Here is an 18,393-nt window from a genome sequence, read left to right as displayed (position 1 = left end):
AATTAGTGCATTATGAAGGTAAGTGCTATCGTGGCTACTTTATCCATTATCTCATTGCTACTCGTGTATTTATGTTCACTTTTTACATTATATTCTTTTATTTTCTTTTTTTTATTTGAATTATGTGTGTGGGTTGATTAGTTCTATTTTTTGTATGTTATTGTTATTGCTTTCATTATTGGTATTGTAATTATTCCGTATTTGTTTCTTCCTATTTTTTTTTTTTTAATAATATCATTTTCTCGTGATTAATTTCTACCTCCATATGTTTTTTTCTTCTGATTGTCCTTTTTTTTTATCATAGTTTTAATTTCCTCGATTTATTTCTGCATTTATTTCATTTTAGCTGCATTTTACGTAATTACGATGTGATCTAGTTGCTCGTAATTAAATTGCACGTGAATCAATATCATCACATCCATCACGAATGACTCATTTCTTAATTACGACAGGCAACGTTCATTATATAATTCGCTTCATTAACAGGACCAATCATGCTATCCTCCAATCACGTTCAAGAATTCCGTGACATTGAGAGTCGGCAGCCAATCACGCTCTTGCTTTTCGTGACGTTATTGGATGGATTTATTGCCGTGAATTTATTGATACCAAGTACTTGTTTAATTCTTTAAAATGAATCCTGGCTTAAGTGGAGAAAGGAGAGGAAGGAGGAGGAGGAGAAGACTAAAAGAGATGGAGGAGGAGGAGGAGGAGGAGGAGGAGGAGGAGGGTGTCTGGTACAGTAAATACCTCACACCTCAGTTGCCTCGTCCCAGAACACAGCAATCAAGAAAAGTGCTCGTTTTATGACGCACATTACACACACACACACACACACACACACACACACACACAGAGAGAGAGAGAGAGAGAGAGAGAGAGAGAGAGAGAGAGTCTAGGTCGTAAAAATGATCACAAATAATTCCTCTTTTCTTCACCAATTCGCGATTACCTACACTTTTTTTCTGATTTCCACAGTTTTCCTTCAGTTTTCCTTCAGTTTTCCCTCGGCTATAAAAGATCCGCCCAGAAAATTGATGGGAATAAAAGTCGAAGGAAAAATGTTACCCAATGATGAATGAGGTGAAGCGCGCTGGAAACTGTCTCCTCCCCCGCCCCTCTCCTCAATTCCCTCCTTTAAGACTGGAAACATTCATTGGGATACAGCGATAAGGAATTAAAGGCTCTTCTTCTTCTTCTTCATCTTCTTTTTTTTTTTCTTTTTCTTTCTTCTTATTATTATTAATAGTAGTAGTAGTAGTAGTAGTAGTAGTAGTAGTAGTAGTGGTAGTAGTATTTATATTACTATCATTATTATTATTATTATTATTATCATTATTATTATTTATTTATTTATTCTTTTCTTCGTTTTCTTCATCATCATCATCATCATCATCATCATCTTCTTCTTCTTCTTCTTCTTCTTCTTCTTCTTCTTCTTCTTCTTCTTCTTCTTCTTCTTCTTCTTCTTCTTCTTCTTCTTCTTCTTCTTCTTCTTCTTCTTCTTCTTCTTCTTCTTCTTCTTCTTCTTCTTCTTCTTCTTCTTCTTCTTCTTCTTCTTCTTCTTCTTCTTCTTCTTCTTCTTCTTCTTCTTCTTCTTCTTCTTCTTCTTCTTCTTCTTCTTCTTCTTCTTCTTCTTCTTCTTCTTCTGCTTCTTCTTCTTCTTGCTGAATATTCCTCATATAAATAAATCGGTTAGGAAACAAAGGCCAATATATAATTACTTAATCGCGTTTTCTTCTATTTGAATTATGAAATCAATCCGTTTTCTTTACCTGTGTTGTTGTTCGGTATTTTATTTTGTTAATATGACGTGGATGAGGAATTACTGGATGTATTTTTCACTTGTATATATTTTTCCATTCTTTTGAACCTCGAAAAAATAAATGTAGGTAAAAATTTGAATTGATACTATTGGTTTAATATTTTTTCCAGTAAATATGTTTTTTTCCCACGCATCCTTTGCTCTCCAACACGTAGTCGATAGGAATTAAAGGCTCTGCTTATTTTTTCCCCTCAGATTTTTCTATGAAGTGTACGTACATATTTTTAATGGTGCTTTTGTTCCATACCTGCCATAAAATCGACGCCTTTTTTTTCTACCAACCTTTTGCTCTTCAGTGCTTTATTTAGACCAATCCTTTTTTAAGATATTGATTTATGTTCTCTTTATTTTGAATTAGGAAAGCTTTTTTTTTCTTACATATGTATTGCCTCCATTTGTTTCATATTTCTCTGTAATATTTTTTCCCTCATTCTATTTTCTGTATATGCTATTTCGGCCGATACTTTACTTTTTTTTTGCTATGTTAAATGTAACTTATATATTTTCCCACTTGGCAAACTGTTTCAGATTTTTACAGTGAATTTTATATTATTCTGGTAATCCCCCCTGCTCTTCAACACTTCATTCGTACTAACTCTTTTCAAAATGGAGAATTGCTCGTATATTCACCTTTTATAAATGATGTGAAAATGTACATGCATATATATTCACTTTTTAACCTTTGCCTTTGTCTGATATTTTTCGTGAATCCGTCAGTTCTTGTTACTCTGCTTTTCAACATGCACGCTTTGTTATTCCAGGCGATCCTTCCCAAATAGAGAGTTACGCTGATAGATAAACCGATAGAAAGCTTGATTGACTGTAAGGCGGAGTATCAAGTGGATGGCGTATCAAAGGTAGATTCTCAGGCAGGCGGTCACTCAGTCAGTCTGTCAAGCGATCAGACCCAGCCGTCAGTGCCACGCGGAGCCAAAAGATCGGGTGTGGCACTGACGGTCGCTCTCTCTCTCTCTCTCTCTCTCTCTCTCTCTCTCTCTCTCTCTCTCTCTCTCTCACGCACACATTTCTTGACTTAATTTTACCAGTTCTTGCTCTTTTTTCCATCCCTTCCTTTAAGTCCTATTACATTTTCATTCCCTTCCACATCTTATCCTTACCAATCTTCTTCGACGTTTTTTTTTTCTTCCTACACAACTTTTATCTTCCTCCTTTCCTCGTCTTCTATTTCTTCGAATTTATTTTTTCTTACACAACTTTTCTCTTATTTCTTCCTCCTTCCTCTTATTTACTTTCCTCGAGATATCGGATTGCGCCCTTTACCTCTTTGACCTTCTACTTATGTTTTTTTTCCTGTTGGTGTATTATCACCCACTCGTTCGTAATCTCCAGGTGATCTTAGTAGTAAAAACTTCCTCACCATCCTAAATCCCTTCAGTACTAGGGTGCATTTTTACCATGAGTTTTGTGTACAATCAGACGATTTTATTGACGTTAGGAAGATTAGTGGCCACAGTCTTCACTATTTCAGTCCGCTCATAAGTTTCTGAAGTTGTATAGAATCACCAAATGGTAAGCAGAATGAATAAGAGAAAGCATCATGGCACTGAAGCGGCTAAAAGGATAACGAAGCTGGAAATGAAAACACAATAGCAATAATGGTTCTGGAAGGGAAGAAAAAATAACACTGCATTTTCTAATAACCTGTAGATATTATTATTTTTTATTTTTTATTTTTTTTTTTTTTTTTTTTTTTGTGTGTGTGTGTGTGTCAGGGTGACCTTCGCTAGACCAGTTACGCAGTGATGAAAATAGTGATCGTCGAGTGATAAAAGTATTAGTCTTCGTTAATCAGACAGCTTCGATAGCTTATTCTTATTAGTGGGGAGACTTTATTATTTATATTGGTTTGTTAAGTTTATTTTTCGATTTATTTTGTTCATATTTCTTTCAAATATATATTTCATAAATTCGTTTTTTTCCTGGGATTTCTTATTTTATGTATTTTGTTTGATTTATCTGTTTGTATGTTTGTTTATTTGTTTATTTGTTATTGGAATGGTTGTTATGTACCTTTTTCATTTCATTCAGGATACTTTTTTTTATTAATAGCTTATCTCTTTTGCTTTATTTGTTTTAAGTGTTCTAATCAGATAATATCTTGAGGGAATAACAAATGTATAGATGTCTTGAAGATGGAATTACAAACACACACACACACACACACACACACACACACACACACACCCGGTAGCTCAGTGGTTACAGCACTGGCTTCACAAGCCAGAGGACCGGGATTCGATTCCCCGGCCGGGTGGAGATATTTGGGTGTGTCTCCTTTCACGTGTAGCCCCTGTTCACCTAGCAGTGAGTAGGTACGGGATGTAAATCGAGAAGTTGTGACCGTGTTGTCCTGGTGTGTGGTGTGTGCCTGGTCTCAGGCCTATCCGAAGATCGGAAATAATGAGCTCTGAGCTCGTTCCGTAGGGTAACGTCTGTCTGTTTCGTCAGAGACTGCAGCAGATCAAACAGTGAATCACACACACACAATCAAATACGAACACACACACACACACTTACCCACACACACTAACACAAGCACACACACATACACACACGCTCACACACACACACACACACACACACACACACACACACACACACACACACACACACACACACACACACACACACAGACAAGCAAACACAAACACACACACACACATCCTGACAGTTACAGTCACCAAATATTTTGTGGCGCCATAACAGACATCCCTTGAAACAGGAACACAAATGAAAACGAGAGAAGAAAGAGAGAAGGAAAAAATGATAAGTATGTGTCGTGATAATTTTTGATTAATGTTTCGGGAAGACGAGAGAGGAAATGCGACACTACATTACAAATTATTCATATGTTCTCACGCCAGACAAGAATAAAAAAAAAAAGGAAGCAGGACATAAAATAGAGAAAAATAAATATGGTGATGATAATTCTTAGCTTTTATATACAACCGTTTGCATTAATTTGATGAGCTTAGAATGAATATTACTCTCTGTTTTTGAGCGTCGTAAAAAGTGAAAAATGCAAGGAAGTAAAGTCCAGAGAGAAAAATAATGAGACACATTTCTCTAATATTTTTCTGTTCTCTGCATAAACTACGTGTGTGTGTGTGTGTGTGTGTGTGTGTGTGTGTGTGTGTGTGTGTGTGTGTGTGTGTGTGTGTGTGTTCCTTTCATTATTCACACAGCATTCAGTCTCGTAAGGATATTAACGCTGTAATAATGATGGTAATAGAAATAATGTTGGATTCTTGCATTACAACAGCTTAAGTTATATTAGTTTAGCTTTACATAGTCTCTTCATAGAAATCATATCCACCTTTTCATATGAATGTTGTCAATGGTAGAGATATAAATATAAATATTCAATTCGTTTCCTGTATTCCAGTTAATTAGATCAAGGTGGGTTATACGTATTTGACTAATTTGTAAGTTATGTTAGGTTAGGTTAAGTTAGGTTTAGTTACGTTAGGTGTGGTTTGGTTTGATTAGTTTTTTTTTTTCTTTTCTTTTTTTTTTTACGTTATGGCCTATAGCGCCTGTAGGCATACTTGAAAGAGTATATGTATGGAAAGCGCTGTTAAAGCTTCCTCCCATTAGTGGCGCAGACAGCTTTATTTATAGTGGTACCCATATTAGGGTTCATATCACCACCCAATCGCATCTTTGGTATAACCACCTAGAATCTGGGTATCATGTAGGTAACTCTAAACCAATCGACAAATGGCATAGCTTCAAAGCGGTATGTGGTGGATTCGAACCTACGCGTGGACCTCTACCCGATTCCACGCTCACCACCTTATCCACTACACCACCGGCTCCGGTTAGGTTTGCTTAGCTTAGGTTAGGCTAACGGTGGTAGCGGCACCAAAGATAGCTGTGGTTTCTTCATCATTTGCTCGATAAGAACAGACAAAGACCACGAGAAAGATGAGACGGAAAAGGCGACAACATTACTGACTGACACTATCCATCAGAGAGAGAGAGAGAGAGAGAGAGAGAGAGAGAGAGAATGTGTGTTTGAGTGTATGTGTGTATGTGTTTGTAGTTCCAAGTGGCTACACTCCTCCCTATCTCTAGCTAGCCTATTCACGCAGCTGGTAATATTGTACACAGCAGAGAGAATTGCGTGCGTGTAGCAGCGTCAAAGGCAGATGGATATTGTATGCATGTATTTTCTCTCTCTCTCTCTCTCTCTCTCTCTCTCTCTCTCTCTCTCTCTCTCTCTCTCTCTCTCTCTCTCTCTGTCTTTCCCGTCCTGGTCTGGTGTGTCTCCGTGCAAAGCTGTAATAACGCCAGGCAGTTCGTAGGTGTAGGTAGCGATGGATATGAATGTATGTGCAAACACACACACACACACACACACACACACACACACACACACACACACACCCAAAGAGAGAGAGAGAGAGAGAGAGAGAGAGAGAGAGTCAGTGAAGTTTTGTCTAGTTTGGAATCAACTTTTCGAATGCTCTCTCTCTCTCTCTCTCTCTCTCTCTCTCTCTCTCTCTCTCTCTCTCTCTCTCTCTCTCTCTCTCTCTCTCTCTCTCTCTTAGTCTGTCTCGTGAAATTCAACACTGGTTGTAAAAATATAGCAGAGAATCAAGTTTGTGGTTGTGTTCTCGTGGTGAATAAGGTACCAGAGTTAGGACAGTGGTGGAAACAGTGTAGAATCCCTTGAGAGTTACTATCTTTCGTATCTTGAAATCTGATGTTGTGTGTATTTAGATCCCTTGGTGAGACACATATATATATATACATAGAGTCCGTTTGTCTGTGTGTATCTCTTTCTCCTATTCTCTCTCTGTCTCTCTCAAGCTCAGGTGCGCGTTGATGCAGCTAATGACCCTTTGGAATATATGTGTTATTTCGTAACATTGTCCACTGAATTGCCGTCCGATGAGTGCTTGTTAGAGTCTAGTGGTTCTCATGCCTTTATCTACCTATTGATTTGTTTGTTATCTTTATGTAATTGGCTCGGTCATTTCTTCGCCTGTCTAAAATGCGTCTGTTCGTTCGTTTGCTGCAAGTGTGTGTTATGTTTGTTTAGTATTAGCTGTTTTGTTAGAGAGAGAGAGAGAGAGAGAGAGAGAGAGAGAGAGAGAGAGAGAGAGAGAGAGAGAGAGAGAGAGAGAGAGGAAAAAGATAGAAGAAAGATAATGGAGTTAGCAGGAGGCGAGAAGGAAAGGCAATAAATAAATCAGAAGGAGAGAGAGAGAGAGAGAGAGAGAGAGAGAGAGAGAGAGAGAGAGAGAGAGAGAGAGAACAATAGAAGAGCTTGCGATGAAGGAGAGAGAGAGACAGAGAGAGAGAGAGAGAGAGAGAGAGAGAGAGAGAGAGAGAGAGAGAGAGAGAGAGAGAGAGAGAGAGAGAGAGAGAGAGAGAGAGAGAGAGAGAGAGAGAGAGAGAGAGAGAAAGAGAGTGAGAGAGTCACAATCACAAAAAATTCTAGAAACTCAACACACCAACAACACAACAAACAACACTCACGCTCTTGTTGCCGAGGTTATGAACGAGGCAATGGAGGTAGGCAGTGTTCCCCGTCATGGCAGACACATTGTAGGGCGCCGCCTCGTCAAACACAGGGTGGAGAGGCACAGTCAGAGAGCAGCTCGGATCACCAAGACTCAGATCCAGAAGGGGCTTGATCGGCTCCACGGGGCTGCTGCTGCTGTCACTCAAACTAACCCGGGGCTTATTAACACTACCGCTGTTGCTCGTCTTGTCCGATCTCCAGCTGGGTTTGTGCTCCTGTGGCGGGTGGAGGGCGGAGGGCGCGTTGACTGTCTGTGGGACGTGTGCTGGGGGCGCCACTACTCTCACTCCTGGAATAGAAAAATGGTGTTTTGTAATCATCTGACGTTTTTCTTAGTTTCGTTCTGCACAGTTATGTAACAAATTCATGATATGCAAAATACTGCTCGAAAACCCTCGGTCTTAAACCTTTCTTTACCATGACACGTCTTCCTATTTATTCTTGTTACTATTAGGCGATTTTATACAGCTTCAGAAACTCATGTGGGAATTAACAGAGTGAAGGTTCTGGACTATTAACCTCCTGCCTCCATAGAACCTTGCTAGTGTAAATAAAATCGTCTAATCGCACCCAAAACTCTTGGTAAAAATGCGTCGCAGTATTGAAAGGGTTAAATGGGCTGTGGCTCCTCTTGTATTAACACTCCTTTAAAATATAGCATATAAGACATAATAAAATGTTTCAAATGTACTAAATGTTTCTGTGTGGTGATGGTCTTTGTACGGGCAGCGGGGCATTCAAGACTCGATTAAGAGGTTGGGTTTTTACAGCGTGATGAGGAGACAGTGTTGAGACGAGAAGAGAAGGAAGGAGAGAAGTGAGAGAAAGAGAGAAAGAGAGAGAGAGAGAAGCACATCTGGCGGTAGATTGTATCATCGAGGGAACGGGACAATAAAAGAAAGGAAACTGGTAATAAAACTATATATGCGAGAGACAAAGAACATCCCCAAGACATCACTCACGGGGGAAAAAATGAGGAAAAAAAACTAAAAAGGAAATATCACCACCACCACCACCACCACCACCACTACGTTCATGACTGCCGCCCACCAACAAGGCACTCTATAGGAAGAAATTAAGGGAACTAAATGAACAAAGGAAGATGGAGTGACACGCAGCTGTAGTGGCCGCTTTCTACCACTGAACAATAGACGAGCGGGGATGTCTATTGATTCCCGTCACGAAGAAAACGGGAGTCAGGTATTGGTGGTGTCTGGAGGTGAAAAAAGAAAAAAAGGAATTGTTTCAGAAAGGTGAGATGTAATGTCTGTTCTACTTCTTGTAGCGCCTCCTCCTCCTTCTTTTCTCCATCTTTCTCCTCCTCCTTCTCTTCCTCTTCTTTTTTTTCCTCCTCCTCTTCCTCCTCCTCTTTTTCCTCCTCATCCTTCTCCTCCTCCTCCTCCTCCTCCTCCTCCTCCTCCTCCTCCTCCTCCTCTCCACCTCCTCCTCCTCCACCTCCTCCTCCTCTTGCAGCATTGTCCATATTTTATCATTCTTGAGGCACTTCCAGAGAGAAGCCAAGGGGGAGAGAGAGAGAGAGAGAGAGAGAGAGAGAGAGAGAGAGAGAGGGAGAGTGAGAGAGGAGGAGAGAAGTAAAAGAAAACGGAGATACCCTTAGTTGTCCTCTAAACTCTTCCCTTTCCAAAGTGAGGACAAAAAACAAAAAGTGAAGCCACCAACCCTCCCGCTGATGGTCACAACCTGTCGACCCGGCAGACAAAGACGAGAAAAAGGGATGCTAAAGAAAAACACTTGCAATTTTCAACAACTTTAAGCCTCTGAAGGGGTAAAGAGAGGATCAGTATACCTCGTACTCTCTCACTCTATTTTTTGAGCCCCCAGCGTGTGTGTGCGGTTACCAGACAGTGGCCAGGATCGGTAGGGAAACTGGAAACACCTCTGAAAAAGTTGGTGATGGGAAAAGCCCCTCGAGTGACAAAAGCCGTCTCTCTCTATGCATATAACAGCCTCGGAAATTTGATCCAACTCTATCCACACGTATTCCGATCCTCTCCCGCGATCCGGTGCGCCTCCCGATAACACGGAGCCCCGCACACCAACCTGTATTTTTAGAGGGAAAGTAAAGATGACTTCTCGGAAGGTAAAATTTTTCACTTATGTCTTTTCAAGAGATTAAACTGTACTGACACGTGTAAGCTGGACCTTTGTGTGTGTGTGTGTGTGTGTGTGTGTGTGTGTGTGTGTGTGTGTGTGTGTGTGTGTGTGTGTGTGTGTGTGTGTGTGTGTGTGTGTGTGTGTGTGTGTGTGTGTGTGTGTGTAAGCGCGTGCGTAAATTTTTCACGGCCGTCTGCCCCTCTATATATTCCACTGATTTTTACAGCCGCTGGAATTTTATCGTCTTTTTTGGCAGCGGTGAAGCAGGAAACATCGAGAATCATTCCCAATAAGCGTGAATGTCGTTTGTGTATGTGTGTGCGCGTGTCTGTATCTGTCAGTCCATGAACGTACTTCAGACACGTCTCCCTTGAAACGCGCAGACATAATGAGTATAGAAACTAATTAAACATGATTGAGATGTTGACAGGTGCGAAGGGGAAGTGATAGGCGAGGCAAGGCAGGCCGGCTCATGGGACTGCAAGCTTGGTAGGATCTGGCGGCAGGGGGAACACGACTGAGAGACCTGAGGGAGGGGAGAACGAAGGGAAAGGTGAGGAAAGGGAACGCAGGACAGGTTGAAAGGCGAGAGAGAGAGAGGAGATATAAGGGTCAGAGAAGAGAAAGGGAAGAGAAGTGATGATATAAACCTCTGAGCTCTGATATTGATTCCACGAAGGAGGACGCGCTGCTCTCCCTCTCAAAAGGAAAAATAATATTGACATACAGATTACATAGAAGAAAGCAGATCAAATGATATAATGATGTGGACGATATGGTACAAAATATAAATTGCTATTGTTGTTGTAGAAGTAGAGGTAGTGTTCCTTGTAGTAGAATTAAGTAGTAGTAGAAGTAGTAGTGGTGGTAGTAGTAATAGTAGTAGTAATGGTTGTAGTAGTAGTAGTTGTAGTAGTAGTAGTAGTAGTAGTAGTAGTAGTAGCAGTGGTGGTGGTGGAGGTAATATTCGTTGTTGTGGTGATGATAATAATAAAAACAATGATAATGATAACAACAACAACAACAACAACAACAACAACAACAACAACAACAACAACCACAACAATAACCACATCACCACCAAGAAAAACAACAACTACTACCACAATACCACTAAATATAACCTCCACACCACCACCCCCACAAGTAGCAGGAATGACGTGCAGACTGGCTGTATCCTTCTCCCTGTCCTTGTCTTTCCTTGTTTCTGTCGCTGTCGCTGTCTTTGCCTCTTTCTCTCTCCCTATCTCTGTTCTTATCCCTGTTCCTGTCGCTGTCTCTGTCCCTTTCTGTCTCTCTCCCTGTCTCTGTTCCTATCACTGTTCTTGTCGCTGTCTCTCTGTCACTGTCCCTCTCTCTATCTCTGTCTCTGTCCTTGGCACTGACACTGGCACTGAACAGCTCCTCGTGGGCGTATGGTGGCGTGTGTGGTGTCGTGTTTATATATGCGTGCCACATTATCGGGATTAATAAATTACTCTCACTCTCATGAATATTTTACACCTGCATGTTTTATTGATGAGGGCGTCGGCTTGCACTTAATTACACAGTGGTTGCTCTTCTGGCACACACCTACATTTCCTTGCTGGTTTTTATTATTGAGGTTGAAATAATGTAATGTGGATATAGTGCTGGGTGGTGATGGTGGTGGCAGTGGTGGTAGTTTTGGTGTTCTTGGTGGTGATGGTGGTACTTGAGGCGCTGGTGGTAGTAGTAGTAGTAGTAGGAGGAGGAGTAGGAGTAGTAGTATCAATAACAGTAGTAGTTGTAAGTTAGGTTAAGTTAGGTTGGATTTCAAATTGAGTTTCTTAAGTTAGGTTACATAATTGTCATATTTTAGTAGTGATGGTAGTGTTAGTAGTAGCAGAAGCACCAGCAGCAGTAATTGTACCAGTACCAGAAGTAGTAGCAGTAATAGCAAGAGCAAAACGGTAACAATAACAGTAGTAACAGGAAAAGCAATTCAAATAAACACTTTCCAACTTTCTTTCTGAAGAATATCACTGCAGAAAAAAAGGAAAAAAAAAACACTAAATCATCACAACACCGGTCCCTTCATCCTTTCCACTCTCCCACCAACCCCCCCCCCACCTACTCTCCCTCCATCCCTCCCATCCTTCTTGTCCATCCCTTACAAACACGAAAAGAAAACGAAGACCAAACACACCCAGCGTCCCTTCCCCACCAGCCAGCCAGCCAGCCAGCCAGCCAGCCGCGCATCTCCACCCTCAAATTTTTAACACATTTCCCGTTTTCTTGCTGCAAAAGTGACGAGAAGACGAATGGCGACACGAGCTCTTTGGCGCTGCTTGTGTTGCTGGAGATTTACGAGGGAGGCGAGCGGAAATAGCTGAGCATTGGCTGGTTATTGTTATGAGAAGGCGGTGGTGAGGGGCGGACTGCACTGGAAATTGGAAACTGGCTAATTAGCTACCTGATGTATGGGATAAAGAGGGAAGGGTAAGAGAGAGAGAGAGAGAGAGAGAGAGAGAGAGAGAGAGAGAGACATGGAGGGGGATGAATTACAGGAAAAGAGGAGAAAGGAGGATTGGTGAAAAGCTGAGTTTGGTTTGAGTGGTGGTGATGTGGTGATGGGGGTGGTGCATTCTCTCTCTCTCTCTCTCTCTCTCTCTCTCTCTCTCTCTCTCATCCTCAATTCCATCTCCCTAATCCATTTCTTCTTATTTTGTTTACTTTTTTCCCTCTCCATCACATTTTTTATCTTCCCCTTGTCTTCTCTTTCTTCAGCCTCCCTTCCTACCTTCCTCCCTTCCTCCTCCACTGCCTGCGCGTATCCAAGATCTAAAGGAACAATTATGGTATTTTTTGCGTGTCTCCCAAGCAATTTATTAAGGGCGATGTGATTGCGTGGTGGTGAGGAAGACACGTAGGAATTTTACCTGTTCCCTCAGACACAGGTGAGCGCAGACCGTAAATCACGAACCTTTTATGGGGTGTGTTCGGAAGCGATTGTGTTGTAGATTCTTCCTTGAGGTTCAGAATGTATATTTTTATGAGGCGTGTGTCTCCTTCTTTGTCATTATTCCGTGATGAGTTGTTCTTTTTATCAATGAGGAATGTACATGAATTCTTTTTTTTTTTTTTTTTTTTTTGAAGGCCACCAGGGATACATTTCACGTTATAGTATTAAATGTTTAAAAGGGTCACTGAGATTTACAGTTTTGTTTACTCTCATTTTGTGTCCTGGGAAACGTTTTGCCAAAGAGGAATGTACAAGAATTAATGATTTTCACAATGATGTTATGATATCACTAAATGTTTAAAAGTTACGGAGATTTACAGCTTTGTTGACTCTTGTTTTGTATTCTCTGCAACGTTTTCCTAAAGAATAATGTACAAGAATTAATGATTTTCGCGAGGAGAATGGAAAGTGAGATATTTCCATGCCAAAACTTAAAATAAATTCCTACACAGGTAAAAATGACGTGACGCACCTCGCTGATTACCTGAAATAACTACTAATAAGCAGCGTTTTAAATCACGGCCAGCAATTAGAGTGCGTGCGCGTGCGACATAATATTCCTCCTCGCTTACCTGCCGTCCCGCTCCTCCTTGCCGTGCTCGGAATATGTGAGCATTATTATTTTTCAGCCCCTCGTGGCACTACCAAGAGAAACGACGGCTGAATTGGGCCATTTGGTAAAAAGATAAATATTCCTAACTGCTTCTCGTCGCGTAAGAACATAGCGCGTCATTTTTCTCTTGTACAATTCACTTAATGAAGACTCGTTTATGCCAAGTTGCCCCGAATTCTGATTATCTTCCATCCAACATAAGCCTCCTAATCCTCTCATCCCCTCTTTCCCTCGCACCTGGCAGGACACCTAAGACTCAGTAGGACAAGCGATTACAGACGGATTTTCCCCCTTACTGAATAGGATAATTGCAGAATAAGAGGGATCAATGATCGATTCAACTCTTTCACTTTCATTTCCTTTCTATCCTTTTGTGTCTAAGCGTCGCATTCACCTCGTATAAACAAAGTAATCTTGGTGGCTTAGCTGAATCTTTACCTGAGTGATTGATGAGGTACAAAACTGCCGAAGCCTTTTATTGTTCACTTCCTACACTTATTAATGCAATTCACAGATGAAGTTATTAGAATCATTTCCAAGATATAATGAGGACTTTAGTGGCACATACTTACCTTGATACTTAAGTTTAATTCATTGCGCAGTGATGTAAATGTTAAACCAGTTAATTTCCCTTCACTGATGCGCACCTTCCTTGCAACACAGGCCGTGGTTCTCATGGCTCACACACTCAACACCTCCACCACCAATAGCCCTCCAGGAAGGCTTAGCCCCGCACCACCTGATAATGTAATTAGTGAATAATGCACCTGATTACTTAGACGCACAGGTGTACTGCATCTCATCGACTTAACATACCTGTCACTTACACCTGTGCTATTTCTCTGCGTCTTCCTTCGCCCTTCTCTTGTTCCTCCTCTTCCTTCTCTGCCTCCTCCTCCTCCTCCTCCTCCTCCTCCTAAGTTATCACCCAGCTACACTCGGGGGACACCAGGCCACCGGGAGGTCTCAGGAAGAATAAGCTTGCCACTTGCTGTATTGGGATTTTATCTCTCCACTTTCTTCCTCCCTTGTGGCTTCATATTCCTTCTGTGTGTGTGTGTGTGTGTGTGTGTGTGTGTGTGTGTGTGTGTGTGTGTGTGGTTGGGTATGTGTGTAGCGTGTTCTCTTTATTTTGTGTATTCTTTTTTTTTTTTTACTAAAGAGAGGAAGATTTGTTAGGTTAGGTTAAGTTTTGTTTGGTTTACGTTGAAATGTGTTAAGTTGTGTGAAAGTTGAGATTTTTGTTGTGGCTGCTTCGTATTTATTATGAGAGGGGTCTCTCTCTCTCTCTCTCTCTCTCTCTCTCTCTCTCTCTCTCTCTCTCTCTCTCGCTCTCGCTCTTTCTCTCCTATATCCCCTTACTAGTTCCCAGATTTATTAAGATCCAGATGGGCTAAGTTGGTAATCAGGTGTGAATTATGAGACTTTCCTAGGCGAGAAACAAGTTAAGGGGTGACTCTCTCTCTCTCTCTCTCTCTCTCTCTCTCTCTCTCTCTCTCTCTCTCTCTCTCTCTCTGGAAATCAAAATTCCGCTTCTGTTATTAGTTCTATCTATTTATTTTTCATTTGTCATTCCAATTTTACTGCAAATCAAAGTACCTGATTAAAAACTTCACTTCACTTGCTGACCAGATTAATATTTACTTCCGTGCCGCTGATTGAGTGCGCTACCCTTCGTGCTGTGGCCTCGCTGTGCACTTGCGTCAGTTGAGTGTCAGTCACGTGCGTTGCTTAAGTGTGAGTGTATATTCGTGCCTCTGTGGTTCTTGGTAGTGAGAAAAAAAGGTATGTTTGATTTATAGATGTATTTAGTGTTACTGTATTGCTTGTGGTTGTTTTTGTGTTCTGGATGCTAAATGAAAGGTATTTTTGTTGTTTCTATAAGTTTGGAGACAGTTGTTGTTTTTTTTAGTGGCACCTTTCATGAGATTTTTTTTTTTTCTTCATTTTGGTGTTTTCCGTTTTCTAGGCCAGAATTTGCCTTGAGTATATTAAAAAGAAAGGTTAGGTCTGTTTTTGTATTGTCATATTTAACTCCTTTGAACGTTATCAACAAAGATTCTAATTTCTGAGGTAACTAAATGATTTTACTAAAGAAAGATTAAACAACACGTAGTAAAATAGAACTCACCAGATATTTGAGCACCTTTGTTGAAAGTTTTATGTTTCAAAATTATAACCTGAAGTTGCAGAGAACCATTTAATTAAGCTGGAAAGAAACCACGAGAGTTGAAAAGAAAGTAGAGTGTGCTTTGTGTTACCTGAAGTCTAGATTCTCACCTTCGTGTCAGGAGATACTAAGAAACACGTGTATTCGCTCATTATGTATATGTTGCCTTTATTCTTACACGTGTAGATTGGCGGGTGGAGAGAAGGCTTCTTGCTTACTATTCTACTTCTTTTATTTTGGGTCATAATGTACAGCTCATCACATTCTCCAATCTTTGTTCGTTCTTTTATAATATATAAGGAGTTTTATCCAAGTTATCACCTTTGTTTTCGTATATTAGTAAGAAATATCGGTCTGCCTCTCTGTATATCTAGGTTAAATAAGGTTGGACGTTTGAATAGATATTGAGGAAGACTCTCTCTCTCTCTCTCTCTCTCTCTCTCTCTCTCTCTCTCTCTCTCTCTCTCTCTCTCTCTCTCTCTCTCTCTCTCTCTCTCTCTCTCTCTCCACCGTTGCTTGCCATACATTCTTTTATCCATTTTATTGGAGATCCGAGAGAATTGACTTGTTTAACAGAGTGGCGTGTGTCAAAGCCATTTCGCAGGCCAGTGTCGGCACCACGTCATGTTATATTGCCCTCGTGTTGCCGACGTGCGCGAGGCAATAGACCATTCTGAAACTCTTCTGGCCACACCTCCTCTACTCTCCAAAGGCTGTAGTAGAAGTGACACGAGTTTTTAAGGGTTTTATGGTTCCAGTGATGGATTACAAGATTTATACAATATTGACAGGAGGAACAGTCTTGAGATCACGGCCAATTATTTTTACATGCATTTCTGTTACTTTCAAAGGGCTGTGGTAGAAGTGGCACGGGTTTTTAAGGGCTTTTTAATGGTTCTAGTGATAGATTACAAGATTTATACAAAAGAAATGGTCAAGAATACGGCCAACTATCTCAGTTCGCATCTCCACTACTTTCAGAAGGCTGTAATAGAAGTGACACGGTTCTTTAAAGGCTTTTTATGGTTCTAGTGATGGATTACAAGATTTATAACGTATTAACAGGAGAAACACAGACCAGGTCTTTGTTCACATTTCCACTACTTTCTAAAGTAGTGTGATAGAAGTAACACTGTTTTTTTTAAGGATGTTTTTCTTTATGGTTCTGGTGAGATATTAAAAGGTTTATACAGTATTAACAGCAGAAATAGTCTTGAGAACACGGCCAACTATCTCTGTGGCCTTTGAAGATTGGCGTGGTGAGAATACAAAGCGTTTCTAAATTTGGGCCAATGGATGAGGGGCTTACTGAACTACTGAACGCCGCCTCTACGATTTTTTGCGCCGTCAGGGTGGGGGGAGATGGAGCCGCCGCGCCCCCTTACGGCCTATCCATGACAGCACGAACCAAGTTTTTATCTTTTCTTTATTTTTTTGAGTACTTATCACCAACATTTGTCACTCGCCCTATTAAAAAGAATAGATTCGCTTTTGTGCTGGTCGTGGTTTTGCTTTACTTTTGTTTCGTTCCGCTTCGTGTGTGTGTGTGTGTGTGTGTGTGTGTGTGTGTGTGTGTGTGTGTGTGTGTGTGTGTGTGTGTGTGTGTGTGTGTGTGTGTGTGTGTGTGTGTGTGTGTGTGTGTGATTGTGTGTTTCTATTGGTCAGAGGGGAGAGAAAAGCCTTTTTTTCTCTCTGTTGATCCTGCTATTAGGATTTTTCGTTAAAGATTTACAGTGTTAAATTGAAAACTTATAGTGGTGGTGATGGTGGTCTATAGTAGTAGTAAAACTAGTAGTAGTAGTAGTAGCAGTAATAGTAGTAGCAGTAATAGTAATAGTAGAAACAGACGCTGCAGCAGCAGTAGCAACAGCACCATCAGGAGTTGTAACAGGAATAATGTCAACATTACACGTTAGTTGCATGTGAAAGATGACGAGGCAAAGTAAATTTTATTCTCTGTTTCTCTCGGTAGACAAGGAACATTTAACAGCAGTAGTAGTGGTTGTGCGTGTGCGCGCGACTGTGTGTGTGTGTGTGTGTGTGTGTGTGTGTGTGTGTGTGTGTGTGTGTGTGTGTGTGTGTGTGTGTGTGTGTGTGTGTGTGTGTGTGTGTGTGTGTGTGTGTGTGTGTGTGCGTGCATATGTGTGTCGTCGCTGCCGGTTGGCGGCGCCAGGCCACCACTCTGTGAGGCGTGAAGTGGACGCAGTTTATGGCAGAGGATAATGCACTTCCTAACTATTGATCGCGGGCGTCGGTGGCCGGGGCGATACATCTGGCCGATATCTCCTCCGGGGCGGCGCATTACCGTCGTGGCGGCCAACCACTCACGCGGGGATAAAGCAGAGCCGGGCAGAATACCTCCCGCCGCCGTGTCCTGCTTAGGGTCGATTCAAGGTTTCCGCTCGATTTCTAATGTCTCCAGGAGGACTAAAAGCTCCCGGCAACTGCAAGATGAGGGGCGGAAAGACATCACGGCCCCAGACACGCGAGGGAAAGCCACCCACCGCTGCGCACTTCAGAATAATTATGCACTGTGGAGAATCGCTGAGAGAGACGCGGCGTTTTGTTTGGTGCGTGATGGTAATGAGTGCACGGCTGTGATGCACGGTGACACCCGTTGGGCTGATGCAGTGTTGAGGCGCCGCTGCTGTTAATAGTTGCTTAATTGTTTGTACGTCCCTTAATTACTTCGAGAATTAAAGGGAAGGATGCGCGTTTATCAGTAATGTATGAAGGTGTGCTTGAGTCACAGAGGCATTAACGTGACGCGAGTGTGACAATGTAGCCGTGCAGGATATAATTTTGATCCCATTTAATTACGTTAAGAACGCAAAAAAAAAGAAACCTGTCACTTTGCTGTTAATTCATGAAGATATATTACTTGAAGCGAGAAATACATAGACATGATTTTGATTTTAAGGAAATAAATTGGAAAAGCATTTTAAGTGTTTTCATGTGAAATATGACTATTTTCTGTTCAGGACTACAAGGAACGCAGACCATTTTATATATGTGCAATGATTCTTCTTTAAGATCTTTGCCTTTCTTGGTGCGGAAATTCAGGAAAAGAGTTGTTATACTATTCAGGAATGAGTGTGTGTACAGCTACAACTCACAAAGCTCTAATTCCCTT

General features: G+C 41.2%; 1 protein-coding gene across 1 annotated transcript in view; it reads right to left on the bottom strand.

Annotated features, from left to right (window-relative positions):
* The window catches only part of LOC123519522 (zwei Ig domain protein zig-8-like), a 258,133-nt gene that overhangs the window by 39,111 nt on the left and 200,629 nt on the right, over window positions 1-18,393 (bottom strand). Inside the window, exon 2 of the mRNA XM_045280882.1 lies at window positions 7,334-7,668. Within this exon, the coding sequence (XP_045136817.1) occupies window positions 7,334-7,668 (335 nt within the window). The remainder of the gene's footprint in view (window positions 1-7,333; window positions 7,669-18,393) is intronic.

The sequence above is a fragment of the Portunus trituberculatus genome, chromosome 45 (genome assembly GCF_017591435.1).
Source record: "Portunus trituberculatus isolate SZX2019 chromosome 45, ASM1759143v1, whole genome shotgun sequence".
NCBI lineage: Eukaryota > Metazoa > Arthropoda > Malacostraca > Decapoda > Portunidae > Portunus > Portunus trituberculatus.
Note: the sequence above shows the minus strand (reverse complement) of the source record. Positions and strands in the feature narration are given on the sequence as shown.